The sequence below is a fragment of the Equus asinus genome, chromosome 3, assembly GCF_041296235.1.
Source record: "Equus asinus isolate D_3611 breed Donkey chromosome 3, EquAss-T2T_v2, whole genome shotgun sequence".
NCBI classification, from domain to species: domain Eukaryota; kingdom Metazoa; phylum Chordata; class Mammalia; order Perissodactyla; family Equidae; genus Equus; species Equus asinus.
Genome location: NC_091792.1, coordinates 105,382,570 through 105,404,845, shown reverse-complemented (window position 1 = coordinate 105,404,845; position 22,276 = coordinate 105,382,570). Strand labels below are relative to the sequence as shown.

The following is a 22,276-nucleotide window of genomic DNA, read 5'->3' as shown; positions in this document are numbered from 1 at the left end:
TTTATGTCTGAGCTCAACTGAGCCGTAGGTCCCCAGATATCTGGTCAAACAATTCTGGTTGTGCCTGTGAGGGTGTCTTTGATGAGACTGACATTTGAATCAGTAGACTGAGTAGAGCAGATTGCCGTCCCTGATGTGGGCCTTTATCCAATCAGTTGAAGGCCCAAATAGAACAAGCAAGGTTGATCCTCCTGCAAGGAAGGGAGAACTCTTCCTGCTTGACTTTTTGAGCTGGGACATCAGTCTTTTCCTGCCTTTGGACTTCAACTGAAACATCAGCACTTCTGGGGTCTTGAGCCTGCTGGCTTTCAGATTGGAACTAGTGTTAGTGGCTCTCCTGGTTCTCAGGCCTTCAGACTGGAGCTGGAACACACCATCGGCTCTCCTGAGTCTTCACTTTGCCGACTGCAGATCTTGAGACTTCTCAACCTCCGTAATCACATGAACCAATTTCTTACAATAAATTTCTTTCTATATATTTATACGTCCTGTTGGTACAACCCTGATTAATGCCTTGGCCAAGTCCAAACTCTAGCATGATTTTAGCGTAATTACACAATATTTCCATTGACTATTTCCTGGTAGGGAGCATTTTCTATCTTGTTCATCTTTGCCTCTCCGAATACATATACATTTGTCAAATGAATAAATGAAAAAATAATAGTTGAAGTCCTAGTAGTTGGTTTAAAAAAAAGAGCAAAATACTCAGAACCCTGCCTGTGAAGTTACCCGTAATTTAAAGGTGAGTAAATGGGAGAATTCAGTAATTAGAAGACTAGAGGGAAACGTGGAGGCTAAGACAGAAGATCTTAGACATGCAATGAAGGAGTTCCTAAGAAGGAAACCAGAGCAGTGAAAGCTCAAGCTAACTGGTCATTATATGACGATATGTCGGATAAATTACTTTGGATTTACTGCTGAGCCACTTAAAAACTCTAAATTTCCTTATCCGACTATCTGGAAAGTAATTTTCATAACATTTCACTTTTATGGAGTCTTCACAAAAATCAAAGAAGATTAAGTAGGTGATAGTACTTGGAAAAATACAAAATGTTACACAGTTGCAAAATGGTATGATTATCTTATGATTAATATAATGAGTATCAATAATAACAAGATCAAGAATCACAATACCAAAATAGCAGTAAAATGAATCAGACTTACTCTACATACTGATGCTGAATTTCCAAGCTCACCAAAGGACATAGAACATCAGGAAGACACAGAATCAGAACTCAAATTGGAAACTCTCAGACTTATAGCTGTTAAACAAACCACCAGAACACTTAGTGACTTGAAACAATAGTGCTTTATTATTTCTCACAATGCTGTGGATTGGCTAGGTGCCTCTGTGTGGGTCTCCTGCTCTGTGTCTTGTAGCTGAAATCACTCTGTTTCTGCTTATGTCACACTTGCTAATGTTTGACCAAAGCAAGTTGTATGGCCAAGCACACAGATAGTGTTGGAGGGAACCACAGAAGAGCATGAAGGAGAGTTTAAGAATATGAGCTCTGGAGTCAAACTACCTGTGTAAAAATCATGTGTAATTATGGGCAAGATTTTTTCCTAAGCCTGTTTTCCCATCTTTTACATGGGGAAGCTTAAAGAAACAATTGATGCAAACCATCGGGAAAGAACCTGGAATAGAATATTAAATGTTCATGTTCAGTATATGCTAGTTACCACTATTACTTTTATTACTAATAGTGTCTGATGTACTCCCCTTATTCATATTTTGAATTGAAATTTATCTCAACTATCAATTACAGAAAATGGCAATGCATGCCTTTCTACTACTAATGGTAACTTCCTATGTTTTTGAGGGGAAGGTGGGTGGGAGAATGTAATTATTTAAAAAAGTTAATTCACAACTCAGTTATAAGTTATGAGGCAAAGCCTCACTGATATTGCCTTTGATTGTAGGTTCCGGTGTGTCGTCTACCCTTTTAAACCAAAGCTCACTATCAAGACTACGTTTGTCACTATTGTGATCATCTGGGTCCTGGCCATCACCATTATGTTTCCATCTGCAATAATGTTACGTATTCAAGAAGATAAATATTTCCGAGTGAGACTCAACTCCCAAAATAAAACCAGCCCAGTCTACTGGTGCCGGGAAGACTGGCCAAAACAAGAAATGAGGAAGATCTACACCACTGTGCTGTTTGCCAACATCTACCTGGCTCCCCTGTCTGTCATCGTCATCATGTATGGAAGGATTGGAATTTCACTCTTCAAGATGACAGTGCCCCACACAGGCAAGGAGAACCAGGAGCAGTGGCATGTGGCGTCCAAGAAGAAGCAGAAGGTCATTAAGATGCTTCTGATGGTGGCCCTGCTTTTCATTTTTTCCTGGCTGCCCCTGTGGACTCTGATGATGCTCTCAGACTATGCTGACCTGTCTCCAAGTGAACTGCAGGTAATCCACGTCTACATCTACCCTTTTGCACACTGGCTGGCCTTTTGCAACAGCAGCATCAACCCTATCATTTACGGTTTTTTCAATGAGAATTTTCGCCGGGGTTTCCAAGATGCTTTTCACTTCCAGCTCTGCCAAAGAAGAGCAAAGCCCATGGGAGACTACGCCCTAAGAGCTAAAAACAACGTGGTCATAAATACATCTTGTCAGTTAGCCCAGGAACCTACAATTCAAAACTCACGTGAGAAAAATTTGCTTTGTAGGAAAAGTGCTGAAAAACCCAAGCAGGAGTTAATGACAGAAGAATTAGGGAAAGCTATCAGAAACAAGGAGATTTAAAAAGAGCTAGTGTGGGGGCCGGCCCAGTGGTACAGCAGTTGAGTTCGCACGTTCCACTGTGGGTGCCTGGCTTCACCGGTTCAGATCCCGGGTACGGACCTGCACAACATTTGTCAAGCCATGCTGTGTCAGGCATCCCACATATAAAGTAGAGGAAGATGGGCAAGAATGTTAGCTCAGGGCCAGTCTTCCTCAGCAAAAAGAGAAGGATTGGTAGCAGATGTTAGCTCAGGGCTAATCTTCCTCAAAAAAAAAAAAAAGAGCTAGAGTGATGATTTTCACTTTACTGTGTGACATATATTGAAATACTATTGCTTTCTATGGCTTTGTACTTCAATTCTTTCTAAGAATATTCTGAAGAAAACATGTACTGAAAGGCCTCTCTGGAAAAAAAAGTAAACGAAATGGTCTTGTGTTCATAACCATTCTTATGGTATATAAAAGTATGTAGAGTAACACATATACAAGTTTTCCTGAATAAATCCATTTTCTAGGAACAGTTTTCAAAGTCTGGCCTTTTCCAACTTAGCCATTTGTGTATGAGTCAAGCACATTATGTGTATTATGTGTATGGATACACACACACATAGACACACACTCCTATTTTCCCCAAATGGTGATAAACGGCAATTCTTTGCATGGGAGTATATTTTGTCAATCCTTTCTTTGCTTTAGGATTTGAAATTTTAGATTACAGAATTATTTATCTGTTTGTGCTTTTAAAATGTACTTAACTTTCTTAGAAATAAGAACTGCAATAGAAAATAAAGAAACACTGTATTGCTTTGTATTTAAAGGTTTTTTTTTCTGTTAAAGCTGGTAAAATCATAACGTTCCATAGGACTTATTGTTAGCTTTTTAATATTTTCATAAATGAAGTTTATGCCCTAGCCGAACCCATGTTTCTTACAGAGGTGATTGAGGATCCCAACTTGACCCCCTTTTTAATAGAATCTCTAACATAAAGAAGCAAATCTTTTAATAATATAGCAATTGTCACAAGAATGACAGCTCCCTTTTGAAGTCTTTAATCAGAGATGTCCAACAATTACCATAAAACTCCCATGAAGTTTGTACAGAGCAAGACCAATTATTCTGGATTTCCTACTGGGCCTAACATTTAAATCCAGCACTCCTACTAGATTAGTCGATTAGTACAACTGTTAGAAAGAGAATTGGATTCTGCTGTTACAATTATGTAATGACGATAGTTGTAAATGCTAGCTTTTATTCTAGATTGAGATAAGTCCCTAGAAAATTGGGAATTATAAAATAACAAGTAGTTTGGCAAATAAAAATAAATCTCAGGGCTTGGAACTATTGTGTTTTTCCAGTCATTTATGTAGTTCAAGCTAAAAGCCTTTCAATATTATAGTCCTTTGAGAAAATAATTGTTTTTGATTGAATTGAGCTATGTGATATTTGAATATGCAAGTATCATTTCCTGTTATCAGGGAAAGCAACTTTCTGGAATTTTAGGTATAGAATTGATCTTATGTTCCTCTGCCCTGATTTGCTGAAGTGCTATTTACAGTTGATGTACTTAGACCTTGAAGATTATTTTGTTAGAAACTATCACTTTCTGACGGGCATCGTCACATTCTACCACCACCTGAAACTCATCATAACTAAATCCCATACCCTTACCTGTCGTCTGTTTACCTTTTATCACCTTCAACCCCTCATTACCTCTTCCCTAATGGCTCACTCTATCCCATCTTGACTTTCAGTCTTCAGTCTTTCAATTCTCTCTATAGTTGGCAAAGTCATCTTCCTGAAGTGGAGGATTAATTGCCTCTCTTTTGTAAGAATACCTTTGGAAGTTATCTGCCTGTTAAGACACTCAAAGCTCACCACATCCTGGCTCTTTTCTCCTGGTTGCATCTCTGACACAAATTGTTTCCTAAACTCCCAACAAAGATGGTCAGAGATGGTCAGACTAGATTATTGTGTTTTTTCATTTATGACTTATTTTCTGCTTCATTCCTCTGTCTGCCTGTCCATCCTTTGTCGAAGGTGTCTTAAAAAGCTACCTCTCTTAGAAAGTCTATCTGAATTCTTACAGCAGAAGTATTTACTCCCTCCCCTAAGCATTGTGTAACTCTTGTATGACAAGCTAACTTGTATTGTGATTGTTCTGTCTTATCCTTGCAGCCAAAATAGAGACTCTCAAAGCCATGATGAATTAAGCCTTACTAGTCTTTTTATGCCCTGAAATGTTGATCACAATAACAGACAGTCCTATATATATCCTGGCTAATTATCACAGGCAAAGGCCATCTTGTGGTTGACTTCAGGGAAATATGTAACGCTAAATGAGTAGATTTCTGCATAAAGATTCTAGCACACTTATTACATACAAAGGAGAGTTTTTCTGTAAATTAGAATAACAATGCTAGAAGATGAAGAGAGCTAAACGCCTTGAAACGTGCATAGTCACTAAGAATTTAGATTCTGGAATCATACAGGACTTGCCACCTCCTAACTTAGTGATTTGAACAAATTTCCCAGGCCTCAATTTTCTCATCTGTAAGATGAGAGTAGCAGTAGTATCTTCCTCTTGGTTTACTGTGCTTGTAAAATGATGGGGATAAAATCTCGTAAAGTAAAAAGCAGAGAGATTATCACCTAGTAAGAGCTAAATTGTTGCTGTTTTGGTTCCACCTAGAAGCAGTTACAGTAGTATGTAGTAGTAATTACAATACTTCACAATACATGTTCACAATACATGTTTATTTTATATGTTCTGTAACCCTTACAAGAGCACTCTGAAATATGCAGTATTATCCCCATTTCACACATGAGGGCACCGAGTGTAAAAGAAATTGGTTGGTTTGTCCAATGTCATGAAGCTTGAAAGTGGTAAAACAAAGTTGTGGCTCAGATATGTACATATAATTCCAAAACCTTTTTTTAAACTGTATCATGTATGTGTTGTGTGAAGTTGCTTTGGACTTCTTCAATAACCATTTTTCTGACTATAAAAATAACAATTATATTATGTAAATATAAAAACAGTTGTTACAAAAATACAACCTGTTGTTTGTAGAGTTTTCAAGAAATATGGACTAGTACAAAAATTACACATAATTCCTCTTCAAGAAAAAAACCCACTAAACACTTATTCTAAACAACACTTAATAAGAATCCACAATAACAGGCATAATGACCTTTTTGAAAAACATAAATTAGATGCCACTTCTCTGCTTAAAGCCATGAATAGTTTCCTTTTGAATTAGGAAAAAACCAAACTCCTTATCAAGCCTTACACATCTTTCCTTTTTCTGCCCTGTCTACTTCTTAACTTCATCTCAAACCCAACACTCCTTGTTCACACTGCCTGTGTAGCTACACAACCTCCCCAGGACCTTCCCAGCTATAATCTGAAACTGGTCCCCCTCTACACAGAGGGCAAGGAGAGACGGAAGAATAAGACAGACCACTCTGGATTGATAGGTGGCAGTTTTAATGACCAAGGAACTTACAAGACTTGTCTGGGCAGCTGCAATACAAGTAGTTTTCCGCACCCACCTTCCAAATCTTAAAAGTTTATAGAGGCCTTAGCTGGATTCAGTCACGTATACACGGGCCCTGGGAGGGTTTAGTCATGCACCCAGTCCAGATAGCCTCATTACCACATTGCTATCTCAGGGCTGTACCTTAGGGCAGCTTCTGAGAGTAGGGAAGGCAATGCACATTCCAAAGACGGGAAGCGGGTGGGGGTCTCCCAATTGTTAGGTCCAGCTCGCAGGTCAACTGGTGGTCTTGTCTTCTTGATGACCTTCCCCCAAAACCTGCCTATATATTCTTCTACCATTTGCCAAGCTGTCTGATGCTTCTGAGTTTTGCACTTGTTTTTTTCCTGCCAGCAACTTGGTCCTCATTGCCGTTCACATGCTGGCTCTCTCTCATCTTTCAGGACTCAACCTAAAACTCACAGGAGACATCTTATTTCATTCATAGAAATTCTCATTATCTGTACTTATCCTCAGAACACATTTATTTACTTGTTTGCTATCCATATGCCCTACCAGAATGTAAACTCCATAAGGGCATGGATTTTTGTCTTCTTTATTACTGTATCTCCATTTCCTAAAACAGTGCTTGGCACATAATGAATACACAATAAATGTTTGTTGAACAAATTGGTTAACAGGTTGCAAATATTTTCCAATTTTTAATTTGCATTCTAACTTATTTATGGCTGAATCATATTCTATTTTCAGATATTGAAGATAATTCAGATTATAATAGAAATATTGGATAATATAGAAAAGTATATGAAATAAAATGATTTCTTATCTAGTCACTTAGTATATAACCCTTGTTGCTGCCATTTGGGGGCACGTGTACATTTTCTTGTGAAAATTTATAATTCTCGGGTATATACTTTATAACTTTTTATTCATGACGTGTGTCAAGAACACATTTCCATGTCTTTAAAATGTTTTATTCATGTTAATGCCGTTCCATAGTTTATTAAAGTTCTTCTTTGTGGCTGAAAATATAAGTTATTTCTTAAATCTATAAAATGATACAGTTATGAACACCTTGTGTAATACTAGGCATATTCATGATTATCTTAGAATAGACTTACAAGAAATGCAATTACTTGGCCAAAATGTATGTACATTTCTTAATGTTTTAATACATATTGTCAAATATTTCTTAAACAAGTTTTAGCATTCTATACTTCCTTTAGCAGTATGGGAGAGCTTGTTCACTCATATGCTTAAATACTGCATATTCTGTAAAGTGAATTTTTATTGCCAGTTTGATAAGAGAAAACTTGTATCCCCATGTTTCATTTCATTTCATTGTTATACAGCTGAACATTAAAATAAGCTTTATTCAATTTGATTTATTCGTATTCACTTGTATTTCCTTCTTGGGCAATTCCCTCTTCATGTCCTTTGCCCACTTTTCCATTAGATTATTTGATTTTTTCCTCAGTGACTTTGTCAGTAAAACCACTCCCTAATTCAGGATAATTATCCTTGACTATCAGACAGGTTTCAAACATTTATCCTATTTGATGTGTGACTTTGTGTGTGTAGATGCGTAGATACGAGGATAGAGGTTAAGCTACTGTGATAGAGTCCACAAATACACTGGCTTAAGGGAGATAGACGTTAATTTCTCTCTCAAAAAATTGTACCTGATGTCAGTGGTCCACTTTAGTGGGGACCTTATTTAAGAATCCAGATTCCTTCTTTCTGACGGATCCTCTGCCCTCCATGGCAGGAGTCAGCAAACCACCACCAAATCTGTCCTGCCAACTGTTTTAGCAAATAAAATTTTATAGTATACAGCTCTGCTCACGTTTTACATATTGTCTATGGCTACTTTTTTTTTGAGGAAGATTAGCCCTGGGCTAACATCTGCTACCAATCCTCCTCTTTTTGCTAAGGAAGACTGGTCCTGAGCTAACATGTATGCTCATCTTCCTCTATTTTATATGTGGGACACCTGCCACAGCATGGCTTGATAAGCAGTGCGTAGGTCCTCACCCGGGATCCTAACTGGTGGACCCCAGGCCACCGAACGTGCGAACTTAACTGCTGCACCACTGGGCTGGCCCCTGTCTGTGGATACTTTTGCACTACAATAGAAGTGTTGAGTAGTTGAAACAGAGACCATATAGCCCACAGAGCCTAAAATATTTACTATCTAGCCAATTCTGGAAAGTTTGCCAACAGCTGCCGTAGAGCATTTTTCTTGCCTCCGTGGTCAAAGCTGACCAGTGGGTACATCTACATATATATCTATATATATAGATGAAAGGGGAAAGGAGGCGTTCCAGGGCAGGCAGCCTGCCTTTATATTAGGGACATCCTAGAAGGTACCTAAGTAACTTCCACTTACATACAGTTGGCTAAATGTGTGCGCATAGCCATACCAAGCTTCAGGTGGAGCTGACAAATGTAGTCTCTAGTTGAGCAGACATACGTCCAGGGAAAATTCTACTTTTATGGAAGAAAGAAAGAACAGATTGTTTTTAATTTTTGCATGATCAAATCTGTTAATTTTTCCATTTTTGACATTGTCTTTTCTTACGTTTTTAGAAAGTAATTTCAAGTCTTTAGACAGGGTATTGGCCTTCTGTGGTAAACAGAGTAATAGCCCTCCAAAGATCTGTATGTCTGAATCCCTGGGACCTGCAAATATATCACCTTACTTAGCAAGAGGAACTTTACAGTTGTGATTAAGTTAAGAATCTAGAGATGGAGAGATCATCCTGGATTATCCCAGTATCCCAACATAGTCACAAGGGTTCTTATAAGTAGAAGAGAGATGTGAAACAGAGATGCAGGGGGAGACCTGACTCTAGCAGAGGAGATCAGAGTAATGCAATGTGAGAAGCACCCTCTGTCTTTGAAGATGGCGGAAAGGGCGGGGAATTAAGGAATGGAAGTGGTCTCTAGAAGCTGGAAAAGGCAAGGAAATGAATATTTCCTGAGAGCTTTCAGAAAAAAAAAAAAAAAAAACACAGCCTTGCCAATGCCTTGATTTTAGCCCAGTGAAACCCACGTTGGACCGCTAACCTACAGAACTGGGAACTCCTAAGTTTATGTTGTTTTAAGCCACTATGTTTGTGATAATTTCTTATGATCACAATAGAAAACGACTACAGATCCTCGTACCTGGAAGTGAGAAGATGCTGTGACAGATGCTTAACTGTTGTGGCATTGGACTTGGAGTATGGCAATAGGGAGAGGTTGAAAGATTTTGAGGAGCATGATAGAAAAAGCCTAGATTGTCTTGAACAGGCTGTTATTAAAAATATGAATATTAGCAACTCTGCTAGTTAGGACTCAGAAGAAAATAAGAAGCATGGTAGAGAAAAACATATATCACCTTAGAGAATACCTAATTGTCATAAACAGACTATTGATAGAAATACAGATGTGAAAGGCACTCCTTGTGAAGGCTTGGGAAGAAATGAGGAATATGTTATTGGAAACTGAAGGAAAGTGGATGGATCTTTCTTATTTAGTGGCAGAAAGTTAGCAGGATTAGGTCTGGCAGTTATGTGGAAAGTAAAACTTATGAACCATGCACTTGGACATTTCACTGAAGGGTTTCTGAGCACAGTAGTGTAGGTGTGGCCTGGTGCCGTAGATGTGGTTGCTTTTTATTGCTGATAGTAAAATTCAAGACGAAAGAGATAAACTGAGGGAAGAACTATTAAAAAAAAACAGGTCTTGATAATTTAGGAAGTTCTTAGCATATCCAGTTTGCAAAAAATGCTAAATTATGAGATTCACTGTCAGGAAAGCATGCTCTATAGAAAAAGCCAATGATATGGCTGGACAATCTTTTGCTAGAACTTCAGAAAAAACAAAGGATTAGAGTATTCACAGAGAAAGTACATGACTTTTTAATCTTTGTATTTCTAAGGCTCAGCATGTTGCCCTGGACATGTAGGTGAGTAATAATTGATTTTAAGTAAATTAAATATCAGTACAAGCATTCTCACTTATGAATTTGTTACTCTAACATCTGCGTTACCCCTTGGATAAAACATTATGATCTGTGATTGTGAATTGGAATAAAATAAATGAAACATTCTCCAATAGGAATTTTGTTTATCTATAAAATATTTCTTATAAACAATATGTTACTGCAGGACTCACCATGGTACTTTTGTTTTTCCTGTGAAATCCAAAGTATTATGATAATGAATAAAATTTCAGATAAAGAGCTTTGCCAGGAATTGTATTTTGTTGTTAGTGCTGTCGAGTTGATTCTGACTCCTAGCGACCCTGTGTACAGCAGAGAGCAACCCTGCCTGGTCTTCTTGTGCCATCCTCTCACTTCCGGCGCTACATCAGATAATACTCCGCTGCTATTCATAGGGTTTTCATGTCCAATTTTCTCAGATGTGGGTAGCCAGGTCCTTCTTCTTAGTCTGTTTTAGTCTGGAAGCTCTGCTGAAACCTGTCCACCATGGGTGACCATGCTGGCATTTGAAATCCCAGTGGCATAGCTTTCAGCATCACAGCAACACGCAGCCATTACAGTATGACAACTGACAAATGGGTGGTGTGGTTCCCTGACTGAGAAATGAACCGGGTGGAGTGGTGAAAGTACAGAATCTTAACTACTAGACCAGCAGGGTTGAGGATTATATTACTCATTTTTAATTAGTTGTTTAATATAATTTCTAGTTTTCTGTAAATATAATCTATATTTGGGAAATTATCTCTTAAATACCTCATTAGAAGATTGGCTCATTTTAAAATTACTGTCATAAGACATTATTTATTCCATATCAAGTTTTTTCAGACAAGGCCCTGTAATTTTTATTATTTAAGACTAGTGTGTTAAGGAAATCAAGCCAAAAACCCTTAGTGGTACCACTTTTAATAAGAGCTATGAACTGTTGATGCTTTTTAGATCTCCACAGCATCATCATGTAGTACCAATTAGTATCCCCATTTTACAGCCAAGGGACTGACCTCACAGATGTAAAGGACATTGTCCAAGATTGCATAACGAGTGAGCAATGGAGCCAAATTCTAGCCCATGTCAGCATTTAATGAGTGTTTATCATCTGGCAGGCACTATTCTAAGCTCTTTACAAGCATCGTCTCACTGAATCCTTACACATCATAAGGTAAGTGTTATCATTTTCCACCTTTTCGGACAGACGCAGAAGCTGAAGCTTAGAAATATTAAGTATTAACACAGAGAAGTAATCAAGAATATTTATTCAGAATTTAGATTGTCTGGGTTTGCATCTTGCCTCGGTCATCTAGATATCAGTTACTAAAATTCTTAATACTTCAGTTTCCTCGACTGTAAAATAGATACAATAATAGGATCATTTGGAAATTTAATACACTACTATGTGTAAATAGATTAGAACGACTCCTAGAACTCTTTCGTTTACCAAGAGGAAATTTTTAGGAGGCTCAGTACCACTTAGATAAAACTCAGAGGTTAAAAATGACTGTTCTAAATTGGCCACTTGGACAATAATCATAACAAAAACTCCATCTCTTGTTGAGCCTCACAGATTTTATGTAATTTTGTATTTGACCTCAAATTGTCAGATAAGTATTGTTTATCCTCATTTTATAGGTGTTAAAACTGGAACTCAGAGACATCATGTAACTTATCTAAAATTGTACAGCCAAACTCTGAGTAAGCTCTGAATGGGCCACAGGTCCACGTAGTTCCAAAGCCTTTGCTCTTTCATCACATTTTACTTCTAGATGGAGCTTCCTTAAATGTTCCAACATCAAACCTATTTCTTACCTCTCAAGTTCTCTTATAAACATCCACTAGGAGCTGAGTTATCAGGAAGAGGAGAGAAATTATATTTTCTCATCAAAATTGCAAGGGACAGGACACAATGATGAACAACGCATAGCTAATCTCACACTATTCCAACATTTCCCTCAAAAATGCATTTGTTAGATCATTTTTTCCATATAGCCATTTTATCTCTGACAAAGACTGCTAAGAGGGTCAAGAAATGAAAGAAAATCAAAAGAAGGGAAAATGGCTTAGTAATAGAGTTTTAGATACAATTGAACTCTGAATAGCAGATTTTCACTTTGGAAGTTAGGTGTAGCTGAGAATTTATATGATTTTATGAACAAAATTTTATTCCAATAATATGAAACATGATCTTTAAAATAACATACCTGTCTTCATAAGCTTCACAGGTGAATTGGTTTTATTGCTATATGATGACATCATATACTCTTAGTTTCTTCTTCACTGGAATCCAGTACTGTCTGATTAATTTAGAAACATTTATGTGGACTTCTTGAGCTGTACAACACAGAGTAGCAAGAAATGGATCTTTTCTCTTTTACACCTTAAAAACCACCAGTGGAACATTCTGGATATCACAGCTTACCTTTTCTACAATGGCTGACACATTTGGTGTGGCTGTTCAACAATGCCATCAAGAATTCCTTGTATCTTTACATTATTTCATCCTTGATATATTTACCTTATTGCCTCATGGTGAAAAGATGGTTGTCACATAAGAAAGAGTAAGGAGAACTGCCAGCCAGATCTGTTTGAGATAGTTAGCTGATGATTAGGGCACTTAGGGCCAAACAAGTATTCTCCCCTTTAGAGACCCTTATTATCAAAGCAAAAGGATTAATTTTAACACCATGTTCTACAAAAATTAGGTAACTACTCATGATAATAGATATAGAATATTTTATAACAAATTTTGAATAATATTTGTTTCTGTTTGAAGTCTAGAATATCATGTAAATACTCAAAACCAATTGCTTAGTTTATAACTTAATCTATTCTGTGACTTGCCTTAGACACCTCTCTGAAAGAGTGGGGTAAAAATATGCATCATGACTTTCTTCTACTTCATTGCTTTCTTTCATATTTCTAGCTACCTTTCCTTTTCAGGCAGTACTTTTTTCAAAAGGATATTTCCTTCATTACAAAAAGAAAAATCCTACACCAATTTCTGCCACAGAGTTTCCATAGTGAATACAGATTGCGAGATTTATAGAGTCTCTTATTCTGACGAGCTCAAGGTTTTGATTGGAGAGTTCCCAAGTTTACATCTTCAGAGACAATGGGAAAATAATGAAAATGGTGCTGCCGAATAACAAAATGCTGAATGAATACAACAATTAAAGGCAAAAGTGAAGTATATATTAGGATAATTTGTTTTTTATTTACTTATGTTTTTTTTTAAGGAAGATTAGCCCTGAGCTAACTGCTACCAATTCTCCTCTTTTTGCTGAGGAAGACTGGCCCTGAGCTAACATCTGTGCCCATCTTCCTCTACTTTATATGTGGGACGCCTACCACAGCATGGCTTTTGCAAAGCAGTGCCATGTCCGCACCCGGGATCCGAACCGGTGAACTCTAGGCCAGCGAAGCGTAACTTGCGCACTTAACCCACTGTGCCACCAGGCCAGCCCGTAGGATAATTTAAACAATAATATCCAAAATACCAAATGACATTACACATTTTAGTTGTTTTTATTTCCAAATTCATTACCTTCTTACATTTATTAGATCAACTATTCAAAAAAATGAGTCAGACCTTGGAGTCAAAAGACCAGAATTCAAATTCACAGCTATTAACTGGACACCTCTGGGCAGGTTACCTCTCTGAGCCTCAGTTGCTTCACGTATAGATCAGTTTTGATAATGATACTTGCATTACAAGTGTTCTGATGAGCAAATGAAGCAATGTATGGAAAAGTTTTCTAGAAACCTATGACACTGCGCAAAAATTGATAAATTGATAAAAGAATAACTCTTCCTCCATTCATCTTCAAATGTGATTTTTCCTCTAGATCCTAATGTTATGGGATCAATCCCAACTATCGGTGTTCTGTTTTGTATTCGAGTTCCAGTTTATATGATTATGACCTAGATATAACTAGGATCCGATAGTAATATCTGAATTAACACATTGCATTTTTCTTGTCTTATTCCAACCTCAGGGCAGGATTCAGCACTTTTCTTCATTCCCCAAAATAAATCCACTCTACAGGTATTAGTGTGAAAGAGAAATCTTCCGCATAGCAAGATCATCAGGAAAAAAGGGAACATCACAAGTCATAAAACAAAACTTCATAAAAATCAGCATGAGATACCTCTGTTGCACCATATTGTCCACAGAGTTTCATCTTTGGCTGCCCTTTCTTCCCCATGCAGCCTCCCTGAGTAAACCTTTTCCTCATCCCGTTCTTCCACTTGATGAGTTTCTCTCTTTTTTTCTTTTTATGTTCCATACATACCAAACGAGTTGAGATATGGGATTCCTCAAAAAAAAAAAAAAAAAAAAAACACAGATATTGTTATACAAAGGAGAGAAATGGATATTGGGCAGGCAAAATTCAATAAACTCCCATTTGTCCCATGGTTTGTCAAAGTCAGCCTTCTTCCCAAACACTTGATTATGGAAATTCTTCCACCTAATTAATCACATACAACTAAAGACATCCTTAAACCACTTCTAAAAGGAGACAACACAAATTTATGTTCAGTTACTGAATCTAGCTCTAGGTCCTAATCTCACAGTGATGTGATTAACTTTAATCTTGGATCTTCATGTCTTGCAACCATGGCTAAGTGATAAATTTAATAATACTCAATACATACAATATACGATGATTAAAGGAAAGATATAAATCATAATAAAATTACTATTTGAGTAAGGGGCAAAATATTTTGGTATATTCTATGACCATATCTGAAGGCTTCCCATTATTGAGAAGATGCATGATGAAAACCAGGTAACTCTTATGGATATGGGCTGGAGACAGTGCTCCAGAAATTATTTTAGTGGTTTTGCAATCTCAGCTTTTTATTTATTAGGCAGAAGGTTGCATCTATTTACATTCTTATGGCTCCATAGGCTGGAACAAAAGCCATAGGTCTTCTCAAGTCAGGTTCTTGAGCCTTTGGCAACAGTCTCTTTCCATTCTCCCAGCCCTTAATTTAATGTATCACTTATGAGACCTCACTTCTACCGATCTATTTCTATATTAGTTGGGTCTCTTTGGGTTACAAGTGATAGAAACTGAACTTAAACTTGCTTTAAAAAAGGGAATTTATTACCTCATATTACCTGAATATCCAGTGGTGGGCAACTCAGGTGTGACTTGATCCAGGTTCTCAAAGGACATTGACTCTCCATCTCTTGCCTCTAATTTTTTCCATATTGGCTGAATTCACAGGCACATAACTTCCACGTAACATAACTGGCTGGATTCTGGCAGTCCCAGACTCTTATCGTAAAAGCTTGGCAATTTTAATGGAAAGAGAGCTTTGTGTCTTCCCCAAATAGTTTTAATAGAAATCTGAGAATTACATCTTACTCTGCTGGATCCAGGTACATATCCTTCTTGTGATAAAGCATTTTGTCTAGGAAGATAAAACATATTGACAGCCCAGGCTACAGCTTTATTCCCATCTCTGGATAGTGAGAATATCCCTCTATAAACCACAAGGCCTTAAAATGGATGCCCTCTACCACTCACATACCAAAAAAATTGTGACATTACTACTAGAAAACTGGAAATGAATGTTAATGCTGAACAGGCACAAGTAATAAATGCCTATGAGACACAGCTTCTTCTGTGTGTAACGTCATACTCAATCCTCCTTGAGATTATGCTCTTTCAGGGGCTGGCCCAGTGGCACAGTGGTTAAGTTCGCACATTCCAGTTCGGTGGCCCAGAGTTCCCGGTTCAGATCCCGGGTGCTGACATGGCACCTCTTGGCAAGCCGTGCTGTGATAGGCATCCCACATATAAAGTAGAGGAAGATGGGCATGGATGTTAGCTCAGGGCCAGTCTTCCTCAGCAAAAAGAGGAGGATTGGCAGCAGTTAGCTCAGGGCTAATCTTCCTCAAAATTAAAAAAGAAAAAATTATGCCCCTTCAATGATAATCAAGATGGTAAATAATAATTTACCACATAAAAATAGTACTTTTTGGTCTTATAAAGGCATTTATCCATATATCATCCAATATTCTTCCTCCTGACCACTAAACCAATAAGGGTAAACTCACAAGTCAGTTAATTGTTTTAACGGAAATATAAAACATGGAAATATAAGTGTTATTTCTCATATTTCCAGCAGTAATGATAGTGCTGATGCATCTGGTGCTCTTCTAGTAGACCAAGGTACACCTGCCTACCTCCCTCTTTTCAGAGAATACTTACTTTGGGGAGGAAGTATTAGAATTTTGCAACAATGTTGAAGGGGATAAAATCGGAATTGACTGCCAACGGGCAAAGCATCCAGATTAAGATGCTTTTGACTTTTCAGAAGAAGGAATTCTTAAGCAAACCATGCAGAGTCCTGGTTGTCTTTCCAAAGATTCTATTTCAACCAGTTAAGATAGTCTGAATCCCACTAGATAGCGTGATCTAAGCAGTTAACAAACTATATTACCTTAGTTGCATTTTACTCTGGGGAGGGTACTCGAGAAATACTATTCTGTGAGGATTATTATGCAGTTTGAAAGAACATTTTTTAAATGCTTAATAATATGTAATAAAAGAAAGACATTCCAAAAGCAGACGACATTGTTAACAGAAAATCTGAAAGGCTAACCTGAGATGATGATAGTGACCTTGTATGAAGATCTTACTATGTAACAAGTAAAGTGATGAGTACTTTACATTCTCTACTGTATTTAATCCTCACAATAACTGCAAAGTGTGTACTACCTACATTTCACACATGAGAAAAACGAAGCCCAGAGAGGCTAAGTCAGGTCGCTCAACAAAAAATTTGGAAACTGATATTTAAATTGAGGAGTTCTGAATGCCAAAACCCATGGAAATAATCAGTTTATCTAAAAAGAATTTTCATTTGTGGGTAAATCTTCTAAAGCGAAATAACATTACTGCCCATTTAAGGAAGTTTGGTGTAGATAAAGAGCACAGATTGGGGTTGGAGGCATTGGAATTTTAACTCTGCAACTTCCTAGCTGCATGACTATAGGAAATTTGCTAAACTACTTGAAGACTCATTTTCCTTATTGATGCAAGAGAAATAACACAATTATCACATTGTTTGTAGAGAGTAACACAGTATCTAATGAATATAGAAAATTGTGGCTATTATGAAATAGCCACAAACAATTAGCCAGCAAACAATTTCAAGATATTTGAGTTTGTATGTGCATAAGGCTATAACAACATATGTTTAAGCCCAAGGACCAGAGACAGTAGTGCAAAGATAGCCTATCAAATCTATCAATGTTTAAAAGCCCTAAATAGGGGGGCCGGCCCCGTGGTAGAATGCTTCAGTTTGTGTGTTCTTCTTCAGTGGCCCAGAGTTCAGATCCTGGGCGCGGACATGGCACTGTTCATTAGGCCATGCTGAGGCAGCGTCCCACATGCCACAACTAGAAGGACCCACAACTAAAATATACAACTATGTACTGGGGGGATTTGGGGAAAAAAAAGCGGGAAAAAAGAAAAGAAAAGACTGGCAACAGTTGTTAGCTCAGGTGCCTATCTTAAAAAAAAAAAGCCCTAAATAGGCTTACTGGAACCTAAGTAAATGTTTTCTAGTTTTAAGCACTTAAAATCAGTCATGTTCCTATTACAGTGCATCTCATTTTGTAATGTTCAAATAAATTTTTCATCTTTCTATTTATGAAATTTCAGTTCTCTAAAGGAAATTATGTTTTGTACATTCAGATAATCTTTGGAGGGGGCACCGACTGTATTGCAATCTGTTGTCATGGTGCAGTTCATAAGTTATAGGAAGTGTACATGTCATTAGATAAATACTCTGAAGTATTCTTTATGAAGACAATTTTGAGGAAGCCTGGACAATTATAACTCATCCCCATGAAGTTTATTACTCTATCAAATATATTTTTGTGTAAGCATTTTAATATAAATTTTAAGTTATGGAAATAAAATTACTTCAAACTACCGGAAATAAATTACCCTAATTTTGTGATTTAAAATACTAAAACCAAATACCTACTCTCTTTAAGGGAAAATATTTCACACCCTAAGAAAATACTTTCTAATTTTGAGGACATGAAGTTTTTCCCTCAAAGAGTCACAGAATACAGGAATTTGAAGGATATTAGACAGCAAGTGAGTCCTTGTAACCCAAAAAATTTGACTCTTGTCTCAAAAACATCCAAGCTGGTGTAAAATAGTTTACAAACCTGAATCTTTGAGCTAAAGCATCTGTTTCCTTTAAGAAAAAATAATTTTTATTTTGTGAGAGAGTAAAGAAATGACAGAGAAAGATAAATTCTATAGATGAGGGAAGACAGGAACAGAAAGAGGGTGAAGTGGAAGCATTCCTCTAAAGAGGAATTTTGGAAAAGTATGGATTTCTTGACTATAATTGAGGCTTTGCATATAAAGCATCTGTTCCCACTACTGAAGAGTAGCCTGCAGAGCAGATAGTCTTCAGCTAGGCACTGGGAGGACACTTCATCAGCACTGTGTCTTTATTATTTCCGCATCTTTAGACTTTCAATTGCCCCTTTTATGGGGATAGAGTCTTACTAAACTGTGAGTTGACCAGTCTGTCATGTCCTTACTAAAGAGCTGCTCCACCTCCAGGCGGGGCTGCCTGGAAGAAGCCTTCAGTGCTGGAAAGGACGGCAGGAGAAACGTGCTGTGCCATTGTCTAATTCTGGGCTGGAAATCCAACTCTTTTTTTATTCTTGTTGTTGAGAGTCCTTGAAAAAATTAATAAGTAAATGGATGTTGGTACTTGACAATGACACATACAGCAGCATGATTTCTTCTTTATCCTGTCATTGCATTTTAGTCAGCTGCCCAATGATCATTGCTGATTAATTAACTAAAGAATCACCTCTGATCACCTAATATATGTGAGGAACCATACCATATTCTGGAGATAAAAAAATAAAGAAGACACAAAGCTGTCTTCAAGAACCTTAGAGTTTAGTGGAGAAGATAAGCATGCCATAGGGCAGTAGGAGAGATGCATCTACAGTGAACTAGACAAAGAATAACAACTCAGAGAAGGCAGAGTCCAGAATGTCCAACTCAGCCTGAAGGAGATAAGGACATTTTCATAGAAAGGGTGACCTTAGCCCAGATGCTGGAGGCAGAACTGGTAGAGGTATAAACAGGTCGAAGGAGAAGACATTCCAGGCTAAGCAATGAATTGGATATAGGACTACTGGAAAGGAAACTGGTATATTCAGTCAAGAAAAATTCCTTGTGGCAGGAACATGACAGGAAGAGGGTGAAATTGGTATGAGAAGGGAAGTTAGAAGCAGATTTGAATGGTCTTCTATAACCAACTAAAACATATAGGTCTTCCTAGTATACTCTCTTATTATTCCTTTTTTTCTTATTATTTTTCATTCATAGCATCTTTATTTCTCCTCCAACCTTCTTTTGTTTTCTTCCTTTTGAGATCTTTTCAAACAAAAGCATGGGTCCATTTGATCAAGTACTTTGTTTGCTTTGGCCCTTGTAGTATGGATTTGATTAAGTAAACGTACACTTGCTGGCTTTGCAAAGCCATCAGCAGTAAACCCCTTCTCAATTGGACTTTGCTATATGTTTAGCTATATAGCTGATCACCACGGTCAGTACCAATTGACAACAGTTAGACAAAAATGAAGTATGTTTAATCAGTGTGCTGGGCTCAAATAAAAGACATCTTATTTGTTTTTCTGATACCTTGCAGACTCAATCTGTGGACTCATTCTTCTCTGTCCTCTGAGAGAGTCTCTAGCAGGTCCCACAGCCTCTCTGGTCATTCTCAGTTAATAAATAACCCATTTATCTGGATATTAAAATTTCAGTCCAATCAAGTATAATTTTAAAACCCTTTTAAATTAAACTGCTCCCCTCCCAGCTCACGTGCACTCAAGGCAGTAAAACATACAGTGGGCAATGGAAACATGATCAATCTCTTAATTTCTCCTTCACCAGTCAGCTGCTAGTGTGGCTCCTCCAGGATCAGGTATGGAGAAATGGACATGTTAGGGATGGAGAAGAGGTGGGAAGCAGAAAATTTCTCACTCGATGTGTGAAAATTTTTTACTGTGATCTGGCTTTAAGGGTCTTCTATATGACAGATGTACAGTCAGTGGCTAATTCATTCTCACGTAGAATACAGATGGCCATTCACTGGATAAAGTGAGGCCTTGTCCCTCTGGCCACTTCTACTCTCAGTTTCTGCATTTGATTCTACCCACCCAGCCTCGTTATACTCAGGTCGCCTTGCTCCTGGTAGGACATCCTTTTGGCATGATGCTACCCAATAGATATTTGTTGAATCAAGTTGAAACGGATTTCTTTAGTACCAAGCTTGCTCTAGTAAACCTACGCTTATGGACTAAAAGGACATTTTGAATGGAACAAATATCCATGCTCTGCCTTTGGGTGTTTACATTAGCTGTTGTCTTTGCCTCTGAGTCTCTTCCTTGGAGCTTCTTGGCTTGCTCCCTTGCGTTTTAAGAAAAATTCCCCCACTTACAGCAGATCTTACCTGGGAGATATCAAAACTGAATTCTATGCCTCATTATGACTATCCTAACCAACTAAAGTCACTAAAGAACTGGGAACTTTGAGCGGTCTTGACATGCCAGACCCCTACGGGATGTAATTGAAGACTCTCCTCCAACCACTGACCTGTGGACTGATTTCCTCCTCTCCAAAGTGTTAGTTTTCAGTCTTTCATTAGCATATCCATTATGACAGTCTTGCAACAGTGCCGCAATGATGAAGACTTGATACATATTTGTTGAATAAATAAATGAACGACGTAAACCAAATTTTCCTTCTACATAAATTTCAAATGTTTTCATGACAGGTTTTAATTTAATTTAAGTTTAATTCACAGGTAAATTGGGAAAGAAAGTAATGAATTTAATTTTGAACTAAATTGTGAAAAGTCTTTACACATTTTTGACAGATTTTGTGACTATGTATACATTCTCTCTCTCATACTGTTGTCATACAATAAACCAATCTAACTACTTTTCAGTGTTAAAGATTTCAAAGGACTAGTACCAGAAACCCAATTTACTATTCCATACATTTTGATGAAATGGAAAGGTACAGATTTGCACTAAAGTACTAAAAAAGATCTTTGTTTTAAAATGTTGTGCTTAGCAGAGCATCTGTAACAGAACAAGCTGAGCTAATTACGGCCATTGCATTGAACCCAGTTGATTCAAAATTATACGCAGAGTGCTGTGTGTGTGTGTCTGTGTGTGTGTATTTGCATGTATGTATTTTTCTGTAAAATTATCAAATATCTAATGGTATCTTTGCTAGAAGAAAACATTTTGAACAAAATAGATTTATCAAACCTTCCCAAATTGAAAAAATCCATTGGTTTTACAATGTGAAAAGGCTTTAATGTGAGATTATCAAAGATACACTAAATCTGATTTGCTTTCTGATTTCTTTCCAAACATCTTCTACAAATCCCTTTTGAAGACACACATTCTATCAGGCCATTCCCCTGCTTAATGACTAATGATAATTCCACAGCATCTGCGTAATGAAGCCCAAAGTCTGCACGCATTCAAATGTACTAGCCAACTCTCAGTCCATTAGTGACCTGCTTTCCAAAGCTCACCTCTTGCTATTGCTTACCGTGTACCAGATTAACACAGCCCCAAAGCACGCACAATTTTCTCTGGACAATCTCAAGCTCTTTAACATGCCTGTATTTTTGCTCATGATATGGTTTCTGTTAATAAACAAACAAACAGGAAAAAAATGGTTAAGAAAAATAATAGTTCTTTTGAATACTAGAACACATGAAGACTAATGATTCTGCTAATAATCTTGCTCTCTATTTTACAGGCAAAATTGGAAGGATCAGAAAAGGTCTTCTACGTGCAATTACCACAGAATTTACCAATGTACCGGCATTTACTGCTCATGTACTATTATCTAAGGGCAAACTTTCCACTGTGCTCTGGCTGTCATCCTTCTCACCTATTCGAAGACTTTGCTCTTGTGTTAGTCTCTCTCTCTCTCACATCATAAATTTCCCACCTCATTCTTCACTGGATTATAT

General features: G+C 37.4%; 1 protein-coding gene across 3 annotated transcripts in view; it reads left to right on the top strand.

Annotated features, from left to right (window-relative positions):
- The window catches only part of NPFFR2 (neuropeptide FF receptor 2), a 44,572-nt gene extending 36,961 nt beyond the window's left edge, over positions 1 to 7,611 (top strand). For all 3 annotated transcript variants that reach the window (XM_014847230.3, XM_070505684.1, XM_070505683.1), the window contains one exon: positions 1,924 to 7,611. In XM_014847230.3, the coding sequence (XP_014702716.3) occupies positions 1,924 to 2,758 (835 nt within the window). In that variant the 3' untranslated portion in view covers positions 2,759 to 7,611. The remainder of the gene's footprint in view (positions 1 to 1,923) is intronic.
- Positions 7,612 to 22,276: the final 14,665 nt, after the last annotated feature.